We start from the raw sequence: 22,424 nt of genomic DNA, 5'->3' as shown, positions 1-22,424 counted from the left end.
CCAAAGACAGCGCAGCGTCGCGAAGGCTTCGCTTCTGCCCGTCTATGGAACGGAGGTTGTCCGCTTCCTAAAAAAGCGCAAACAGGGAGGGCCTCTGCATGCGGTGGCATGCCAGCGAGCGGGAGAGTTGTGAGTTCGCTTCCCAAGGGAACCAGTGGAGGCTCCGCGTGCCTAATTATCGCGTCATAATTATGCGTAATCGTGTCTCGCACTCAGGCTGCGTCACCGCCAACTGTGTTACATAAATGCCGCAAAGATACCTGCAGCCAAGGAACGACTACTGCCGGAACACGTCGGGAGTACCTTTAGTGCGACGGTCGCTTAGATCCGATATTAAAATCTTGAAGAACGCGTATAGCGTCAAAGGTTCCGACGTCTAAGAGGTCTACGCGTTCCTAAAGTGAAGAAAACGAAGTAATGGGCGGCATTTCGTTCAGTGGTTTCCACTGCTATAGTGTCCTTTGCAAGAGGGCTTTGAGATCCAATAGGTGACCCCTGCATCAATGCTTTCCGAAAACAGCCGGTACAGTAAAGCAGATCTGTGTTCTTGCATGCGCTGAAATATGTTTTCATGTGTTGAAGCTGCTCCATGTCTCTGCATATTTTGCACAGATGCACTGCAGATATATCGGTTTGCTCCACCCGGCAATTTTTAACGTGCACCAAAATCATCACGCAAGGACTTGCATAACTACAGCGCATTTGACGACACAGAGGAGGAGACACACAACAGAGCGCTTCTCTGTGCCGCCAAGTGCGCTGTAGTTATGGAAGTAAAAAAAGCCAACTAAGCCAACATATTGTATTGCAAGTACAAAGGCCGTGTTACGTAGGGAGCCATTATCCATTTCGGATCCATTTGGTCCTTTGGCACTGGCCGCTGTTCGGTGACGTAATTAATCATTTAATTAATCATTGGCTCATTGGTACCAAGCCTCGTCATTGTCTGCGTATAGCAGCAAACGGTTAACCGATGCATGTGGTTAGTGACCCGCTACATTGTGATTTCTGTGATTGGCCTCTTGCTCCTTTCGGCTGATGCTGCCATCACGCTGACGTCACTCCAAATCAACTAGAAAATGGTATCCGTTTCAAATCAGTTCTTATAGAATACGGCCCCAGGAGCACTTTGCATTTATCCTCCGTCGAAGGGCGGCAGTGGAGGCCAGTCGCGTTTCGGAGGCGGCCTTTTGAGATTTCGTGCGTTGGCCCGGCATTTTGAAAAGCCTGGCCAGCATCTTTTTACGCCCCACGAGGAGAGATCTGGTATTTTCAGGCGAGTCATGTTGCTGAAATGCTGCGCTGATATCTAGAACTTTGTTTGGATGCTGCAGGCAAAATATACGGCGAGATTTATTTAAATTTCGGAGCCACGAAAGCAGCTGCTCGGGAGTGCGTCTGAATCTCCCCGAAGCAAGAGCGCAGCCAATGAGATGGACAGCTTGATGTTTGCATACTTATTAGCACTCATTTTGCCTGCGGCAGTGCATTTGAACAAGCTCAGTCGTACGTAGACGATTTTTTCTTTTGTTGGTTCATATTTGCACATTAACTACTTTCTATCCTCGAAAGTCGACCCAGGCTCTAGTCATTAACAAAAATGATGTGAAATTTTTTAAAATTTTGACCCATCCTTTTCTTTCATCTATCATTACTCGCCAACTTTAAGCCCAGAAGCAATAGACATGGCTTTAGAAAAAAAAAAAACTTTGCACTACCAGTTAATTTTAAAAGGAAAAATGTTTGAAGCAAAGCGCACCTTTATTTATTTGTGAGGTCGTGTGCACAGAACTGCATGAAATTTCCTCACTGCAGTGGGTTCCTTTTCCTTATTTTTATAGCGTTTAGCTGACGTGGGCTAGGACACGGTGTACATATCATAATATGTAGTAAAAAACTCAAGTTTTTTTAAGTTCGCTTGAAACACTTGCGGAAACACTCGCTTGAGCTATAGTTTCTCAACCTTTCAGATGAACCCGAAGCGATAGTCTATCCGTCCCTTCTGGAAGCGAGGATTGACAACGCTGCGAAGACTGTTCACTTGGGCGATGGCAATCTCCTTAGCCTCCAAAAGGCGTCCGTCCTGCGTGATACGCTAACGGTGCGCTCGTTTGAGGACAACAAGAGGATCATTCAGACGGTGGGTGGGCAGCTTAGATTAGGGAACATCACAAAGCAGTCTCTGTTCTGTTATCAAACGCAGCAACATTACCACTATTTGCTCCGACTGCCATGCCTTAATCATTCTCTAATCCTTATTATTTGTGAAGAACAGACATCTCTACTTGGACGAACCATTTGCTTCCAGTGCATTAGCACAAAGGTACTTTTTATAGATTCCTTGAGCCTCATGTTGCTATATGTCGCGCTACGCGAAGATTACTTTTTTATATTTCTCCTGAGTTCATTACGATTTGCAGAGTACCGATAACCGATTGTTACGCCCTCTGGTAGAGCGTGGTGGTTAGGCAACCGTAGGCATGGCGAAAGAATTTCTCTCAGAAACTGGAAATACTTCTGTTGCTTCATCTTTCGTGTTATACGTTTTAACTTGCGTTATTATTAATGCTTGATTTTTAAATACTGAGCAAGGGTGAACTGGTCTTAGCAGGCGCGAACCACTCACAGCATGTTGTTAGCGATAAAAAATCACCTCCCTTTGGTGAGCAGTTAGTCTTTAAAGAATATAAAAAAGGCGGCATTTCAGTCTGTTAACTTCGCGCTCAGTATTGTACAACGCTGTTGCTTGACTCAAGTGTCTCTAAATACCATAGGTGAGCATACAGGGGTTGCTTAGCCTGTCTTTACACACTTTTTAAAAACAGGTTTTTTTGAGTTAGAAAAGCGCTTTTTAGGCATACCATTGTCATCGGTGTAGAATTTAGAATTTTTTATAATTTAGAGTTTCTAGAATTTCGAAAATGCGGTTACCCTAGGGGCTGTGCCGCGAAAAGTTTTGGATACATCAGGCAGAGAAACATTCGCTTTCGTGATGCTTGCAGGCAAAGCAACCCCTCCAGTGCACGTAACTCGTCGAAGTAGCCACAATTTGTTGGGCCACAGCGCCGACGGTAACCGCTTTTTCGAAATTCTAAAAGCAGTCTTTTAATAATTGAGAGCCTAGCAGTAATAGTTCAAAACAGAACTATTCAACAATAGTTAACCATGCTGTTAGTTACAACGTCTTAGCTGTATTCTTATGTACTACGTCGCTGACAATGCTCTGCCGCAAAAAGAGCACTTCCAACTCAGAATGACTATTTTTAAGAATTATGCAAATTCTTAGGTGAAACACCCCGTATAGGCTATCACTATCGGAAAACATAACAAAATTTTCTGTCGTCACAACGAATTTTTATAGCATCTTCGGCCGTGAACTTGAATTAACGATATAAATTTTTGTGCCAACACAATGTTTTTGTGGTATCGTGCTGTCCCTTGTGGGTGCAGAACTACAGAAAGTACTGCCATACTGACGTTTTTTTTCTCAGCTGGGATGCTTGTGAATATTTGTTTTTTATTGCCGTATTCCCTGATATCTGCGTTTTGCTTTGACGCAGCCGGTAGAAGCTCGCATATAGGGCTGTAGAGTAACATTTCGCACATGGGCACACTGCTTCCTTTGAGCTTACTGATTGCGCCACATTTTCTGCAAATGAGGTGCGAAATACTGCATGTAAATAACTCAGGCACCTTGGAAGCACTATTAATATCGTTCGCTCGCCCTCAGGTTGGCATTTTGTGTGACCTATGGAAGGCTATTCACCAAGAAGATGCAGTGACGTATGTAGCGGCCTTTAGAAATAGTTATTTTATTTATTTATTTCTTCGAGAGTTAACATTTTCCGCAGTTGATAGGTTTTCGCGTTCAAGAGGTGCTACTGAGGCCTACAAGGAAAGATGCAGTGAGAGGGCCGTGGAATAAATTTAGCCCTCTGTAAATCTGTCTTAATGCGAAGGGAAAAGTGAGAGTGGCGTTCCTTCATTTGGGCTCCACCCACAATACCAGGACGGAGAAAGATGATTGGCGCTTCGTCGTCAAGCACATCGCAATCGAGAACGTCACTTCCGCCGTAGGCCTGTTAATCAACGACAGAAACGCTTCGTTAATGATCTGTTTTTGGACCATAACCACGGAGCTACTTGGTGAAGTACAAACCGTAATCAGAAGGCGCTACGTGGAAGTCGTTACGGTCAAAGCTAATCCGTGTCCCCCTCCCTCAGCAGCATGGCCCGTAGTTTAAAAAGAGGCGTAGAAACGTCGGAGAACTCCTATGTTGCGCTTATGAGTTGACGCGATAGCGTACGCCGTTTGGTGCATCATCTGATGCTGATGCAACTCTTTAGGTTTTTCAATTGTTCCATTTAATTAATTGATCAACTGCACGCTCTAAAATTTCTTAATTAGCATCATCAAACATTGTCTTTTCATTCTGAGCACTATGAAACCTTTGAACCCCCCTTTTTCCCATTTTGTAGCGATAGCTGCATTACGGTAGCATTTCGAGGTCACGTGGTTGGTCACGTGGTGCGGAGCAGCTGCCGGCGGCGCGGTGCCGTGGCTGATCACGTGGTTCGTCACGTGGTTGGTCACGTGACCAAGTTCCACTCGGCCAGCTGTAGCTATAATAATAATAAATAATAATTGGTTTTTTGGGGAAAGGAAATGGCGCAGTATCTGTCTCATATATCTTTGGACACCTGAACTGCGCTGTAAGGGAAGGGATAAAGGCGGGAGTGAAAGAAGTCATTCCAGGTTTTACCAGAGCTAAACCTACGCCATTTTTTTATTTCTATATTTAATCAGTTACAATTATTTCATGAACTCTTCATCTCCCATCACACCACAATCAATCATCAATCACTAGAACCAGAAATTACCATGATACAATTTTTTTTTCGCACCCCCCGATTATCTCCGACAGGCGGTGCCGACTACTAAACTATGCCGACGGCTTTTCGACCGAACGAGCTGTATACGCTATCGCGTAAAAATTCATTGGTCGATTATTTTATTAAATTGTGTACGGAAAATGTTTATAGAATTACTAGAATGGTTAAAAGAAATTGGCGGAGGAGAGGAACAGGATGCTCATACTGCTGCGACAACGTGAAGCTCATACTGTGATTGGCACAGCGTGAAACAGACGAAAGACAAAGCATAAGACTACACAGATGAGCGCTGTGAAACATGGAAGGGCCCATGGGGCCCTGTGCAATAGAAATGCACTGAAGAAGGTTGGATAGCAGGTCTAGTTGATAATAATAGTTCATTGTGGGTGGTACAGCGAGAAAGAGACAGAAGTCTTGTACTTTGTCTTTCGTTTGTTTCGCGCTGTACCACACACAATGCACTACTACTGCCAACTCGCCCAGCTATCCATCCTTGTTCAGTTGAAATCTCACGTGATTAGGTTCTGGAAGAGAACTAGCCTGCGCAGAGCCCTGAATTATAGGAAAAAATAACTGATACGTAACACTAGTAGGCATTTAAGGGCTATTGACGTGCTTTATGAACCTGCGCAGAATGCGGACAGGGCTGCAAGATTTCGAACATATTTGCTAATGCTTGTTGGTGTCAGTACGACTCTCCAATTATCGATTGGAAGTAACACTAACGCTGACTATAATATTCATTGACGTCTTTTACGATCAACCCTAATTGTGTGCTGTTTTCATCGTGTTTGTGACGACAGATCAAATCAGAAGAAATCGAAGGAAAGCTTTACGAGGATAAACACAGCTTGGCATCTCTCCTTCTTCACGAAACTACGCACGGAATTCTAATGGTATACTGCACCTTTGTATTCGTAACATTTATCAGCCGGATAACACCTCGCAAATGCTACATATATGTGTTTGGTTTCTGGAATGCAGGAGGGCCTTATAAACCATTCGTACAGTATCGAACCTTCTTTTGAAAGTGAAAGGTCTGAAATAGGACAGGTTGCCCACAAGATATTTAAAGTACGAAGTGAGACAGCGACATTTAATGACTCAGGTAAGAATGTCACCAACATTCAGAAGACGGCAGTGATATACCAAATTGGAGAATATAAATCTGTTTTTCTTCTACCACTGCGTCAGTTATGGATTTCGATCTTTCGCCGGACCACTTACAAATAGGTATGTCTGCACTATTTGTCACTATCCTTGGATCTTATTTTAAGCGTACTATCGATTTCAGAGGCCAGGGGAGATCTTCCGGAGGTTTTTAGTCCGGACGTGTTCGTAATATCAGATTACGAACACAACAAGGACTTCCAGACCACAAAACGTCTCATAGCCTACCTCGTAGTATTCTTCAATGGCGTAAGTGTCTTGGTCATTTCCGTCAGTTAAATTTTGTATATAAACAATCAGCCATTGCTTATTTCAAGTCAACACACCTCCAGTTGCTTACTTCTTCTAAAGCGAGCGAATTCGGCTTTAGAATTTTCCTGTCCCGACTCTGCAAGCCAGATTAATATGAGCTGTCATGCATTATAAAATCAGCAGAATAAACAGGTTGGCGCCTTTCCGTTGGTGTATAAATTTTTTTTTAATAACAATTCAAGGAAAATCAATGCGCAATCATTGTCAAGAAAAATTCAGCTTAGACATTTACAGCAAAAAAAAAAGGAGGCCTAAAGTCTATGCCCTTGTCTGGTCTGCAGCAGAAAGGTGTATACAACGAATTTAATTGACGAAAAAAAAACAATGAAGTCAGCCTTTGGAAGACAGCTCTAGTTTGTTAATTTATGCTAGAAGCTGGTTCAAGGGAGGAAGCGGGTGGCTATGAGAGTTCATGAATGGTAGGAAGATGAGAGTATTCACGGTGCATTCATAGCTGGGATTCAAATCACGTGCTGTGCACGTGCACTAAGGCCTGATGCAAAGGATGAGAGGGCGCAGGCACATAGATATCCGGTTACGGGCAATCTAAAAGGCATACTGTTGTCACACTAACCAATTTTGTGATATTTTTCCCAAGGTCAAGTTAAGATACGAAAGTGTGCACTATCCACGCATCGTACCCAGGCTGGTTGGAGTCGAGCGGGCTGAGGTACGTGCTACATTCGTCTTAAGTTAGTCTTTAATATTGTGAATATCTAAAAAAGTCTGGAAACTCCTGCGTTGTAAGTAGCGCGCATTGAGCTTTTTGAACCACTTGACTGTGTTCTCGTTACTGCTCCAATTGTAGTTTTCACAACTATTGATCGGTCGACCGACCGACCGATCGATTGATTGATTGATTGATTTTTGCGGGCCATGGCAGCGCAAGCTGTAAGTTCGGCTTTATTGTTGTGAATATCTAGAAGTCTGTTAGCTCCTGCTTTTTAAGTAGCGCGATTGAGCTTTTAGATTCAGTTAACTGGGTTTTCTATGGCTCATGTTGTAATTTTCACGAGTGTTTGATTAAATCGTTGATTGGTCAATTGATTTTTGCGGATACAGCTGTACAGTGAAGGGCAAAGAGCAAATTTTGAGCGACTTCGGTTTTTTCTGCAACCACCGAAATCGCAGTACACAGGTGTTTTTCCACTGCACCTCCATCGAATTACAGCCGCCGTTGCCGGGATCGAATTCGCGACATTAGGCGCACTTAAGGCATTTTTCTTCCCTGAACATCTAGGTGCCCCTACATTCTCTTGATAACTAGCGTTGTGGCGCTGCGTTTGCCTTTTCACCTCAGCCGCTCATTATGTTAATCTGCTGAAGCGTGGTTTGAGCATTGACCGCGTGTGCGGAAGGAGCGAGTTGTGTTCCCCAATGCCACCGGTTTTCCGCCGATTTCCAGTGAGTACAGTCATCCACACTAATCTAAGAGCGCTCAAACGACGTCACACCATACAATACACATCATCATAATCATCATCATCATGAGCCTGACTGCACCCACTGCAGGGCAAAGGTCCCTCCCATGTCTCTCCAATTAACCCTGTCCTGTGCCAGCTGCGGCCACCTATATGCCTGCAAACTTCTTAATCTCATCCGCCCACCTAACCTTCTGCCGCCCCCTGCTACGCTTGCCTTTTCTTGGAGTACACTCCGTTACCCTTAAGGACCAGCGGTTGTCTTGCCTTCCCATTATATGCCCTGCCCAAGCCCATTTCATACTCTTGATTTCGACTAGGATGTCATTACCCCGCGTTTGTTCCCTCACCCACTCTGCTCGCCTCCGGTCTCTTAACGTTGCACGTATCAGAATGCAGCGATGGTGTAGAGTTAGAGAATACGCTTCTGTCTTCTTTAAGTGTTCTAGGGCTCTAAGCCTGACGTCATCGTGTGCGTGAACATTCCCATGGATTCTGTTTGATTCCTCATGTCTGTAAGAGCTGCATGTCGGACCCGGCAAGCAGCGGCGATTGTCAGAAATGCACAACAGAGCGCTCCCCTCGAGCGCTCTAGACAACTCTGTGGACGGTTGTACAACCTTTCCCCTGGTGTGCTGCTCGGCCTCTCCGTAATGAAATGCTTGCAGGATGGGTCTTTGAGCCCATCTTGGTAGCAGCGAAACACCGTGATTCAAAGCGCTCATCCACCAAAGATGCCCTTACGCCATTAAAATTGTAATAATTATTGCATCCGCGCAATCATCGCGCTGTGCTTGCAGTAAAGCGACTGACGGACAGGCAGAACGCAAGTGAAGCGGAGCAACTTTTAATCAACATGCAAGTCGAAGGGACGCAACTTCTAGCCTCCGCGGAGGCTCAGTGGTTACGGGTTATGGCGCTCGGCTACTGATCCTAAGGACACGGGTTCGATCCCGGCCGCAGAGGTCGCATTTCGATGGAGGCGAAAGGTAGAGGCCCGTGTACTGCGCCATGTCAGTGCAGGTTAAAGAACCCCAGGTGGTCGAAATTATCCGGAGCCCTTCACTACGGCGTCCCTCATGGCCTGAGTCGCTGTGGGACGTTAAATCCCCATATACCAAACCAACCTAATTCAACTTCTATTCTACTGGGATCGCCATGGTGTATATTTAATCACCAAATGAGTCACTGAGGATTGAATTTTAAATTGTCCATTCGCTGCCACAGTAAAACGCGAGAATAGTTTGATGGCGCTTCACATGCATGTAAATGTTGCTGCTTCTAAACAGTGGCAAATACCGTGGGACACAGAACGCTTGCCGTTAAAAAAAACTTCACAGATACTGATGGGGATATCTGTCTTTCACTGGCTTACTTCATTGACAGGAAATCATTGGCCGTGTACTAAATGTTTTTTTTTTTCCCAGGTGCTTAGTACCAAAGGTAACAAGGCAAATGAGTAAACGCGGAAAATATCGTAAAATGTGTGGCTGAAGCTCCTTCTTTCTGTGTTCTTTTGTATTTTATGTGATGCGATTTTTTCTGTCTTCTGAGTTAAGCGACAAACAGGCTAAGTTTTTTGTACCTTCTGCAGCGTGGGAAGGAGCCGTATGTCGTGATGCACGGTTCCGATATGATCGCAGAATACACGCTTGAGAACCTGCAGTCTTATGTTGAAAAACGCTTGACTGACTTCAAAGGTGTTGACGCCGTTTTGCTAATTACGGGGTAAGTTAATTTGGCATTAAACGCACTCTTTATTATTCGAATGTCACGAAAGCTCGTTTAGTTGACGAACGCACGATGAGGTGTCGCCCTAATCGGTAGCAAGCTACCAAGAGGAGCGATTTTGAAAAATTATTTCTAAATTATAGGGCCCACGCACAGGTTTCAAATTTGACTCGAATGCCCTCAAAGACCACTCCTGCAGATCTGTTGCACTAGAATATGCTTACAGAAATCGTTTCAGGGTCCCTTTAAGGATGTCTGCTTACATGATGCTCTACTCTGTTCCACTCCTAACCTTCTCTTCCTCGGAGGTATCGCTTCGTCGCGTGTCCCGTAAATACAGCGCGTCACGAATATTTGCGAATGTTGGTATTCGGTGTCGAGCAGAAACGTAATTTTTGTCATACGGTACAGTGCTTAAGGAAGTGGGGACACCAAATTTTCGTTTCGTATTTTTACTTTAGAATGAAACGTAGATTTTGGATGCGTCCGGTAAAAAAAAAATATCGCGGAATTTTTTTCTCCGATGCAGTTTATTTCGCTTTCGACAGCCGGACAAGCTGCCAAGTCTAAGTTGAATTCGAGGTCTGGTGAGGAATACATGTATTTCGCTATAATTGTGGTTCGTTCCTGCGATGGCATAGCGAATGCTGAGGAAAATTGGTGTAAGAGTTGGAGCGAATCAAAACGAAGGAGCAGAGACTGCATTTCAATTTTTGTAAGCGTCATGTGACCTCAACCGTGGCTGTGACGTCGTAGCTTCAGTTTTGATGCTGAAGCTAAAGTCAGAACTACATGGAAGAAAATTTTAATTAGAAATTATTTATGGCAGGTGAATTCAGTGTGGTCATCCGCGTTTAGTAATGTCTCAAGCACAATTGTAAACACAAAATCACCAAAAACTTGGCGTCCCTAGTGAGTTATGCCATTTATAGCGGCAAAGCTGCTGTGCATACTTTTGGCCTAAACAGTTTGTTCATTCAGAATAAAATTACAAATTTTAGGAAAAAACAATTTTGATAAAGTTTTGAACAAAAGTATTTCTGTTCTGATCTTTCAAAGTTATGGGTGATTTTGAATTCTTGAATCACTTTATGGAGGCCATTGTTTGTTCCAGGCGCACAATGGTCAGTGTGAGCACTGGGCGGATGAGACCGGGTGTCGCAGGTAAGATCTTGCAGCAATTCTAGGAGAGCGCCGTTAGATAGTGTGTACGTAAACTCTGTCGCGATAACCAACCGCAGACGCATAGTGCGCATATAAAAAACTGGCTGTAAACATCCAGTGTTCCTGGCACATCCGGTTGCTTATTTTCTGAATATCACATAAGCAATTACTTTTAAGTAAATGAAACACCTGTAACTTTTCTTGCGTACTATTTTCGGCAGCAACAGCAGCAGGCCAGTATGTTTTATGAGTTCCCCAGCTCTTCATAGCTAAAAACGGCTTGTAATAAAATTTTCCGAAGCTCTTCATTTTTTTTTTCAAAAAGCCTAATCTAAGGCTCTCCCGTTTCCAACGGATGAGTCAGCATGACGCTTCTTGCCGATTCTCGTCAATTTCACCACTTCGAGTTCGAAGATCTGATACAGCACTGAAACTATTATTTACGGTTTTATGTCAGTGAAAAATACATCTTGGAAGTTAAGTATTAGCACGCATTTTAATCCATCATTCTTGACGTGTCGCAGTATCTCTGTCGCTTCTTGTGTGCTTTAGTTTTAATATCGTGCATCTACAGAGCGCCAGACGCTTGAATATATTGCCCGTCCCACGGGATCCGGACAGCCCTCGCGACATCCAGTCATGTCACCTCGTTTGAGACTAGTTACATGTGAATAGGCGCTGCCACATTCACGGCAGTGCTATAGCATGCTCACACGCTGCCTGTTTGGAACGGGCGCTATATGTGGCTAGATGCCTCGTGGCAAGTCCGGAGCCCTTGGAACGGACAATATATTCAAGCGCTTTGCCGTCTGTGCTTTCAAGAGACAGGCCTTGCGAATTGTGAGCGCGAACTGCTCTCGACTGGTAGAGAACTACCGGACTTGTGCCGAAGCCTGAGTTTGATGACAGTGGTCCCTTGCAAAAAGGATCTATAGACAAGTCTACCAAAAGTGCATGGCTGTAAATCTATGTAGATTGTCTATAGGATTTGTACTACCTATAGACTGTTCTTGTCTTTTAAAGCCCACATGCTTTATAGACAGAAGTTTATGGACAGTCTTTAGACTGTCTAAATGTTTTTTTTGTAAGGGGTGTGAATTTTGTTTGTATTTTGATCTTCATGTCAGTTGCATCTCGCTCCTTGCGCGATTTCTCCTTTCCTCCAGGCCTAGCGATGACAGGAGGCCTTTGCTCGAGGCGGAGAGTCGCCGAAAGCCTCGACATTGGAAGGGGCTACTCGGGAATTGTCCACGCAGCGCATGAACTCGCTCACCTGTACGTAAAGCGAATCGAAAACCGCGCGGCGTCTGCTCTGTTGTCGTAATTCCTTTTTGTAGCTTTAATCCTGTGGTGTCCGGCGTATTGCTTATGTTGCAGATGTAAAAATGGGCAAATTCTCAAATTCTGTTTCCTCATGGAAGTACAATCTTGGTCAAAAGTCTTAAGGCCAAAGGCTTTTCGCTTCAGTCGCATAACAGAACAATTATGACACCATTAAAGACCGAATGACCTTGAAATGCTAGCAGAAGAATTCTTCTTGTAGTGAGAAGCTTCCTGCTTGACTTATGTTTTGAATGATCTGCTACACGGACTATTCTGGGAACATTCATTTCGTTGCAGTTGAACGCTGCGGCCTTAAGACTTTTGACCAAGACTGTATATCAATAGCTAACATCATCGTCATTTGTTAAACCATTAAAAGCTTAAAGGGCAATGCGTAGGGGGCACGATATAAAACATAGGTGAGAGAGAACACACGAGCGTAACCTGGCGTCACATAGTTTTATTGCGATAACATTAAAAGCCTCATCGGAAATAAAAAATGTGCTGTTGGCTACAAAATTCACCCATTGGTTGGAGGGAACTTGTGTGCAGAGGTGTGTTACGTACCTTTCAGCGCCCGGTTTGAAAAATCTATAAGGCTTTCTTTCGATTACCATGTGTAAAAGTCTAAACTAAAACAGTGTACAGCCGCCACAGCAAGCGCGGGTCACTTTTCATTTTCTTTTTTCGAAAATCGAATAGGTGTATATATATCTCGCCGAAGACTTATTTAGCGCCGATGTATGATATCGAAGAATCGCGCTTTGTCAAATGCGCTGAAAAAGAAAAATCTGCTTGTCTCTAAACCCAGCTCTGCGTACGCAGATCCCGCCGTCTGCCCGCCGAACAAGACAGAAAGGTCCTCTCCCCTCTCCGGCGGCCGCTTTCCTCCTCGCAACTACCGGAGGAAGTCGCTTTCGAACTCGTCACATAGCAAGCCGAACTGCGCTGCGATCACAGTAAGATTATTTTGGGAGCTTTAATCACAGCGCCACCCTTGCTGGGCCGCATCTGCCGCGTCATCGTCACCTGATAAGCTACAATGCCTGCGTCGTGCTTGGCTTCGTCTAGCGATCGGTTTCCTCCTTTCCCTCGAACCAAAGGCACTTGTTTGATGGATGCTAGGTTTTAGAGATCCCAAAATAAACTGAAACACGCTTTGCCGCCGGCTGCGTCTGGGTGCTACTGCCGTGCTTGAGACCGAAAAGCCCTACCTCACGGTGGCATTCCCGGCTAGCGTCTACTATGTTAGAGCGGCGCCAAGCGCTTTGTGCGACTGAAACTTGACAGCAGGCCCATCGAGACAGTGCGCCAAAGCAGCTCGTTGCGGCAGCTTCGATGCTTTAGTCAAACCCTTGAAGGATGAAAACGCGCTGTCTGGCGAGCACCCCTCTTGGCATGAAATGGACCCTCCCAGCGCCGTCTCGACTATGTGCTGCTAGGACGGTTATCAGCCACGTGTCTACGGGATTCAAGTGGGGCTCGCGGCTTCCGGATGCTTTTGTCCTTCGGAAGATGGCGGACGTCTGGTCCTAGAGCCCAAGCGTTCTGCGGGTGCAACCGTGAGAGCTTGGTGCTTCAGTGCTGCAGTGGAAGTGTAATTGCGATCCGACAGGCATTGCGCTTGTCTCCGACAGCATGGGATCCAGCCACGACCAAGCCGGTCCCGTAGCGGGAATTCCCGGAAACCACGGGGCGTACCACTGCCGTTGGAGCGACGGCTACATCATGAGCTACGACTACAAGGACGAAAACCAGTTTCGGTTTTCAAGCTGCTCGCAGGAACAGTTTCAAGTATTCCTCAGGTGAGTGTCGGCTGCCACCTGCGTGCAAAGTGGGATATGGATATTGCTTACGGTGGGCCGCAAGCCCCTCAATAAATAATCAGCTTAACAGCGATAGTTAACAAGTTAAGTAATCGATATTAGTTAACCAGGCAGCTATCTGGTACGTCTTAGATGTATTGTGATGCGCTAAAGCGTTGGTAATGCTATAAGCGCTCTTCTGAGTCAGAAATCCTATTATAAAAAGTGATTACACTCCTAGGTGAAACACCATGCATACAGCTGAAAGGACCCAAACAAGTTTGGGAAATACAGCTCTCGTTGTAGTATAGGATGCTGCGTCGGTTGGATGGGAAACTTTCGAAGCGCATTTTATGAACGACAAATGTGATGCGTTGTACCCCCTTTGACGAAATTAACCGAGTAACGAGGTTTGCTCCTTAGCCGTATTGTCAAGCCCTTACAGCACTCCTACCGACCAATAGGTTAGGCCCTACAGACCAATAGGTCCCGAAAGGTGAGGAGAAGGGTACTATTTACCTTGCATGGATTAAGAGGTTGATCGGTTAGTTTTGCCGCACACCCGTAAGACTGTACACGCGGCCGCTTGTCTAACAGTATCACGCGAGCATTGAGATAATTGGCTGTACAGTGGCGCATGACGAAAACGAGGCGGCTTTACGGGCGAGAATGCGCGCATGCGCGCAAAGGGTTTGCCGTTTTCGGCGTGTTTCACGGCTTCGCTTCGTCAAAAAGCGCTGCACGGCCGTTTTGAAGCGAAAAGCTTCACTACGCGGGTCAGAGCCGAGATTCGCGTGGGCCGAACTGGTGAGTTATGCGCATGCGCGGAAACGAGTGATGTCACGCGCCGCGCAGGTGGTCGCTCCTCGCCGCAGCCGTCGCCTGACCTTTCGGCACAGCCGCGCGCTACTGCACATGTGCATCATGTGCATGCGCAAGGGGGCTATATAATTGGCTTGCCAGAGAATAGGCGTGCGCACTCGACATGGAAGGGAAGGAGAGTGCGGCTGCTGCTAGCTTTTCGCTTGTATATCCAGGCTTAATCAGAGCTAAGCAACTGCCTAATTTTTTTTTTCGACGCTTGCATGATACCGTTGAGAACTGGCCGGGTGTAAGTCAGTTCTTCGTTCTTTTGCGCTACTGAATAAATAATTTCAGCATCAAGAGCGCGAATTATGTGTCACGTGTCACCATGTGCGGCCAGTAGGTTTATTAGAGCGTGAGCTCTACGCCGCAGCGTACAACTTCGGATTTCAGTGTGGATGAGACAATGACCTTCAATGTCTTGCAAGGTCAAACGAAACTTAACTTAGTGGTGGTATGGCCGAATCTATGGTAGTATGATCACGTGGTCACAAGAAGAATAGGAGGGATTTTAATTCAACAGGAAAAGGTCTGCCGGGTTTTCGGCCTGGCACGCTACTCCAGATGATCACATGACTATGACCATTGGGCACCTGACCTTGACATTTGATTTGGAACAGTGGGCAACGCATCGACAGTGACCTTCAATGCCTCACAAGGTCAAACCGAACTTAACTGCTTGGTGGTATGGCCCACGCTATGGTAGTATGACCACGTGATCATATGACCATTCGGTTCCTGATCATGACCTTTGACCTTGACATTCGATTTGGGATAGTGGGAACTACGCCGACAATGACCTTCAACGCCTCACAAGGTCAAACAGAACTCAATTGCATGGTAGTACGGCCCAAGCTATGGTAGTATGACCACGTGATCATATGACTATGACCATTGGGTACATGACCTTGATCCAACAATTTTTTTCTCGTTCGATTGTGCAGTGTTGCGATGCGTGCGGAATCATTACGTAATAATAAGGCTTCATTCACAGTTTGCGCCCAGTTTCATCTGTGTCCTTCACGCCTTTGTCCCTATTGCATTAGCTGTTTCTGAAATAAATCCGCCAGTCCGCTTGCGTACGTTAACGTTGTTCGAAAATGCATTTCTTTCCCTCCCTCGCGTCTAGAGAATTGTGCCCGCAACCTGCATTGCCAGCACGTGGGCGCGTAAACCGCCCAAGCCGTCGAGAAGATACCCCGGTGACATGCTGTCCCGCAACAAATTCTGTCGGAGGGAATCCGGATTTCCAGCGTCAAAAGAGTGCACAGTGAGTTACTCTTTCCACATTCCCAAGCGTCCTCGCGTAGGACGCCTTTAGAAGCTACAGCTTGGACCACAGAAACTTTCAACAGGGATATGTACTATACAGTCGTGAGCAGTATGAAACGGAACAAATTTTTGCTCGAAATTTCGAACTTTCTTGTTATTACTACACTAAATTTCAGAATGACTTTTAAATAATATGTGTCAGGAGAAAAAAAAGTTCGAAAACGCAGAAAATTGTGCTTGTCACACAATTATGAAGTAATCAATAATTGAATGCTTAATTTTTTGTGCCATATTGCTCATGATAGTAGGAGAACTTTGCATATTGACGCGTTGCGTGTTTTGCCCTTGAAAGAAAAGTATTACGTCTATTTCCTTGCCAATGCAGTGTATGCTTGGACTCGGGCGACCCTTTACTAAGCTTTCTTGGGAGGGTTTCTTGGGCAGAGCTGAATGCAAGGAAGCCTCGATAAATACACCCTCCTCACCCCCCTCGCGTCAGCGGCCCCTGCGTTAGTTTTTGAGAATGAATAATACAGCGAATCATGTTTCCATTCTGAGTTTATGTCTCTATTCGAGTGGTGGCAACACGGATGTTTGTAGGGACTTCACAGTACGTCGATAGCCGAGGTCTCAGCCGTAGCGAAAGCGAGTTGATGTAGGGACCGCTGGTTCAAGCGATGCTGTACATTGCAGCTGCACTGATTTCATTTCACTCTAAGGATTTCGCGGCTGCCGTCATACATCGGATTCTGCCAATGGGAGAGAGCTTAGGGGGATAAAATTGGAGTTTTTTTTGTGTGTTTACAATAACGCAAGGTTTCATTTTCTCACGCACGTTATCTGATTTATTGCTACGTACTCAGCCGTCAGAAAATACTTAATTTGAGATGCACGCTCTTGATTATATCGTAGTCAGATGTGACATGCGCCAAATGAAACGCGAACAAAATAACTTAAACGCGAACGCAAGAACATAAAAGTTTTAGCCGCTGGAGAAAGTATGTACTGACACTTACTTCTATGCAGTGGTCTTCCCGTGAGCAGCAGAGGTAATCTGCCCAGTATTGGAGAGAGAGAGAGAAAAGTGGTAGAGGAAAGGCAGGGAGTTTAACCAGAACAATGTTCCGGTTGGCTACCCTGCACTGCGGGAGAGGGATAAGGTATGGTTTATGGGGGTTTAATGTCCCAAAGCGACTCAGGCTATGAGAGACGCCGTAGTGAAGGGCTCCGGAAATTTCGACCACCTGGCGTTCTTTAACGCCCACTGACATCGCACAGTACACAGGCCTCCAACGAAATTCGACCGCCGCGGCCGGGATCGAACCCGCGTCTTTCGGGCCAGCAGCCGAGCGCCATAAAGAGGGACAAGGGGGGGGGGGGGGCGTAAAACAATAAGTAGTAGAGCAATGTGGTCCGTATCTAGCATGACAAAGAATGACAAAGTCACAGGCCGCCGCAGCTGTAGCCTGCACGCCCAATATTGGAAGTACATTGGTAAATGCTGGTCCTACAGTGGACCAGTGTGAGACCATCCTTTGCCAATATTGTGCTGCTTCGGACGCTTCCAGGTGAAAATCTAGTGAGATGGTATTCAGTCTCCCTCAACTAAAATGTTCTCGTTTTGCTGTTGCCGTTTCACTTGACCTGTTTGCGTTTCATTTGGCGCTTAGAGTACAAGCGCGCAATATGTCGCGCATTGCTTGGTGCATGTCAGGACTAGAGCAAGTCAGGCAGGGTCGGGGGCCCTATTCCGGAAGCGTACGAAATTACGTTGCTCTGCGACCCTGCGGCGGTAGCCGAAAGCAGAGCTTAGTCCAGCCAGTTGCTTGTCAGTGAGTTCCCAATGACGAGCATGTTCCCAATCTTTTCACTCGGTGTCTTTTAAAAATAGATTTTATGCTGTGCGAAATCATTTGTGTACAACGCTGCCACAAATAGCGTACCTGCTGACATTGGTACCGCCTACTTCTTAATACCACCCATTACCGTTGTATTGCATGAAACGATATTCGTCTCGTTTTCAAATCGATAAACGCAAACCCTTGTTGAATTAGCAAAAGAAAAAACTGAATGCCTTAGTCTTGATAAAGGAAAAGTGTATTATATAGTACGACAAAACTTGAATGAACGTACTCTGGGAGAAAAATCTCTTCAGTTAGAGTTGATTTCCGCGCCACTTTCCAACACCGCTTGATGTGTGGACAGAGGAGGAGGTGACCATTCTCATCCATAGGCATGCATGTCATTTCGCTCGTTTCAACGCGTGGCGCTCTAGACAGACGTAAGCACCGAAAGGCGCCAGAGGAGCAACGAGCTATGACACCGTGACTGCTATATACCACTTTTGCATCCGACAGTACCCGCCATGTTTTCCGCATCATTTCGTATAATTTCTATAGACGAAAACGGCGACAATCGTTTTTCTGAAGGCTGGCAGAGTATGAATCACTTCCATTATGAAGACGTGGTTCATAACCCACAAACATGTTTTGAGGAGCCGGCCACTTGCATTTCTTCCACAGGGTGGCATCCTGCTTATATAGTGCAACCTACATATACATCTTGGAAGCGCTTGAAAGGACTTCAGTAGAGTTAGTTCTTGGGCTAGTTGGTGTTCTTGATTGGAGCTCAGTTTTTCAGCGCAACGGCACATAGCCAAAGAAAAGAAGGACGAACACAGTGCTGACTGACAACTGTTTATTCAGAGACGCACAACAGCTTAAATGCACTCAGACCAGCGCAGGCGCACACCGTGAAAGGGAAAAAAAGAGAAATAGGAAAAAGAATCTCATCACATCTTTATCGCAAAAAAAAACATTCAAAGGAACGCCTTGTGTGCATTATACAAAATGACCAAAGTATCGTGACCCGCCGCGGTGGCTCAGTGGTTAGGGCACTCGACTACTGAGCCGGAGTTCCCGGGTTCGAACCCGACCGCGGCGGCTGCGTTTTTATGGAGGAAAAACGCTAAGGCGCCCGTGTGCTGTGCGATGTCAGTGCACGTTAAAGATCCCCAGGTGGTCGAAATTATTCCGGAGCCCTCCAATACGGCACCTATCTCTTTCTTTCTTCTTTCACTCCCTCCTTTATCCCTTCCCTTACGGCACAGTGCAGGTGTCCAACGATATATGAGAGAGATACTGCGCCATTTCCTTTCCCCCCAAAAAAAACAATTATTATTAAGTATCGCTGACACGTTCTGACCCAGCTCTATGAATATAGTATGCCTCTATCGTTTCACGGGTTGTTTTTAAATTGGTTCTGCTCAGAATCCTCACTCCCGAAAACATCGGTGTGCAATCCTTGCAATTACGCAGTGCTCGACAAGGTTAGCACCTTCCCTGTTCCTTAGGCCTCTTGCGTGCTCCCTGAAAGGACCTTGAAAGGACCTTCTTGTTGCAGACGCCAACGAATAAATTATACAAACCCTGTAGTCCTGTATTGATGACAGTTCGATATTTGGCACGATGGTATCACGATGTATTCCATTATGGACAGTTCTAGAAGAGCTTTAAGAAAGTAATCTGCACGGTTAACAGCAAATCACATTTTACACACACACACATGTACACACACGCGCGCGCACGCACACACACACACACACACGCGCGCACGCACGCACTCTCACACGCGCACACACACACTCGTCTGGCTTGAACAATCATGTACCACTCAGATGAAGACTGGTCCTCAGTCAAAACTAAGTAAATCCTTGTTATTATTCTAAGCAAATGTACTTTAGAAGTATGCATATAACCTAAGTAAGATGAGCAACGTTACTTTCTGTAGAGAAGAACTGGAAGAGACCTTTGCAAGATAACGTGTTGCCCGGGCACTGACCTGTACAGGCGCCCAACAGATCGGGCAGAGTACTGGTGCCTAGACGGAACAAACTGCGGCCACAAACAGGTAAAATTCACTGCTCTCCTAACCACGCGATGTCTGAGAGAGTAAGTCAGTGTAGCGAGGGCAGATGTACGGCTGGAAACATATGCGCAAGATGGACGCGAAAGGGTGAAAACCAAAACTTTGGTGTTAGCTTGCCTGTATCACGGGAAAAATGATTAAGCGTGGCAATTCCTGCGGTGTTTAAGTCGTATAAGTATGCATTTGGAAAGAAAATACTTGAAATCTATTTAGCGGCTATATAATAACTGGAACCTTCGATTAAACGGAGCTTTCATAAAAATCTGCGATCTAAGTTAGCTTCACAACCAGTTGTATGATAGTAACTACAGAAAAGTCAATTTTCTAATATAGTAAATCGGTAGTGCGCTCAAGTCATGCCCGATGCTGCAGAGCGCTCGGCTACAGCTAGTGCGTGGAATAATTGGCAAGAACACAAAAGGTAGATGCAAGAGTTCAATGCGGATTAAATAAGGTAAACACAGGAACTAATTTTTCTTCTCCTTGGTTTTCATTAGGAGTGTTACAGTGGCGAATGCAGACCAAAACGAAAGAAATGAAGACGCTTTTATGAAAGGCACGGTAAATAAAAACAATGTGAGTTGTGTTGGACATCGACTTCTGGTAACTTCAATACAATTTTCAAGCACTTGATGCCGTCAGTGACCTAAGCGCATCCGTCCAGCAAGTATATGCGGATTAACCAGCATCAGACTGGGACTGCAGTTCTTTAATGAGGTGGTGCGGAAGTTGGAGGTTGATACAAACGCAGCCTAAAACTGAAAGAATGAGGCGCTACAATACTGCACCTTATTCAGCAAGTACTCGGCGATGGCTGCATGAAAGTTTTCTCAACCTTCATGCGCGCGTCGCTTTCAGCAGGCTCCTACCTCTGTCGATCGCTGGTGGCTCCTAAAGGTGCCCTAACGAGCTCTTTGTTTATGCAAATTCCTCAGTAGTTCGACTGTGGACTCTGGGTTTAGTTCCCTGAGAACCGTTATCGTTACGTGGTGGTGCTTAGAATGCAGCACTATATATTTGTAGAATTCACGCAGATTTTTTTGGCGTCTCCACCTTTTCTTTCAATAAGTCACTCTTCCTCTCGCAAAGAATTTTTGTTCCCTAAATATGTACATAATTAAACAAATTGCGTAATCTGCAAATCTGCTGTTACTTCCGAACCATTAAAAATATTGTAGTTCTTTTTAACCACCTATGCTCTCGCATAGCATTGTGGTAGAGGACGCCAGTGACAATAAAACTTTGATCTTCAGGAGACTCTTCAATCGTCGCCTTAGTAATTACGTTATTAGTTTGCTCTTTCTACACATCTTTCACCTGTCGCAAAATTGTCGCACCTTCAGGCAAGAATATCAGGATCGGGAATGCATTATCAGCGCTGTGCGATGTTACGTTGCCCGAGGTGGACATCGCGCTTGATGTCAAGGGAGGGAGGAGTAAGGTGAGGGTTGTGATGACCCCCATAATGCGCAGGTATGCCCGTAGCCAACGGCTTCAATGCACATAGCGCACCGCGCGCGGCGTGTGAATGAAATTTTGCTTCGAAAGGCGCTTACTGTGCATAAGTTTACCTTGTAAGTTTTAATTAAAAAAATTACAGACGATTTAGCGTGGTCAGGCCAGATGCGAATTAGGTGCACTAGTATTTCGGTTTTTATTCTCTCATGAAAACCTCCATCACAGAGGACAGCGGCGAAGGCGCTGCTGAAGTTCTTAAAGGACTCGGGGTTGAGTTCCCGACTAAAAACTTTAAGCGTGCGCCCTCTGTCCACTTGCCATAGTGATCAACAGGCACGTCAAAAACTCATTTCGTTGCCGCGTTTTCTCTCCCCCCCCCCCCCCCTTGTTCCCCTCCCGACGTGTACGGTAGCGTACTGGGCATCGCCTGATTAACCTCCCTGCCTTTCCGCCCTTCTGTTCCTCCAGCTCTCTCTATTTTCTCGTTGGGCATTTCCATCTGGAGCAGCATGGCAGGTTAACTGCCTGGCACAACTTTCCTGTAATCATTAAAATCTCTCTCTCCATCTCTATCTTATATTCATAGATTCCTGGGGGCCTTCTTACAACTCCTGGCGCAGTGGTGCAGCGGTTAAGCAATGCGCTATACAGCCCTGCGATGACAGGTGGCTGTCACCGGTGGTGCCTTACGAAACTCAGGTTGCTCCTACCGAGCAAATATCTCTCAGCTAGCCTTTAACTGCCACATGCCACAGGGGGCAGTTTGCACACAGTCCGGTAGGCAGGATGTGGTGACGTCACAAGGTCATGCGACCTAAGTGGCTAACCTGCCACACAGGTGGGTGGTATCCAACTCTTCAAGGTCGCCGAGGGACCTGGCAAACAACAGCGAAATCGGCGAGGGGGGGCTCTAGTGCTAGCGTACTCAAAACACCTAAAAAGTAATCCTTTATGAATTCTACATTTTAACGCTGTGTCTTTATTTGAAAGGCTCCGATATATTGTGTTTTGCGTTGGTTCATTTTCTTGCTTTTTTTTAATTTTGACTCAACGACTTCCACCTGCATTCAGAATAGTCACTGTT

The 22,424-nt window shown here is 45.7% G+C and overlaps 1 protein-coding gene across 1 annotated transcript; it reads left to right on the top strand.

Annotated features, from left to right (window-relative positions):
• The first annotated feature begins 1,354 nt into the window (after positions 1-1,354).
• Positions 1,355-20,473, top strand: LOC144105693 (A disintegrin and metalloproteinase with thrombospondin motifs like). The gene is made up of 14 exons (XM_077638799.1): positions 1,355-1,506; positions 1,971-2,140; positions 5,697-5,789; positions 5,878-6,001; positions 6,088-6,126; positions 6,188-6,312; positions 6,974-7,045; positions 9,391-9,524; positions 10,642-10,691; positions 11,858-11,966; positions 13,652-13,819; positions 15,815-15,953; positions 19,745-19,864; positions 20,380-20,473. The coding sequence occupies exons 1-14, from the start codon at positions 1,434-1,436 to the stop codon at positions 20,419-20,421; spliced, it is 1,458 nt and encodes a 485-aa protein (XP_077494925.1). The 5' UTR covers positions 1,355-1,433; the 3' UTR covers positions 20,422-20,473.
• The last annotated feature ends 1,951 nt before the right edge of the window (positions 20,474-22,424 follow it).

Source organism: Amblyomma americanum, chromosome 9 (genome assembly GCF_052857255.1).
Source record: "Amblyomma americanum isolate KBUSLIRL-KWMA chromosome 9, ASM5285725v1, whole genome shotgun sequence".
Lineage (NCBI taxonomy): Eukaryota > Metazoa > Arthropoda > Arachnida > Ixodida > Ixodidae > Amblyomma > Amblyomma americanum.
Note: the sequence above shows the minus strand (reverse complement) of the source record. Positions and strands in the feature narration are given on the sequence as shown.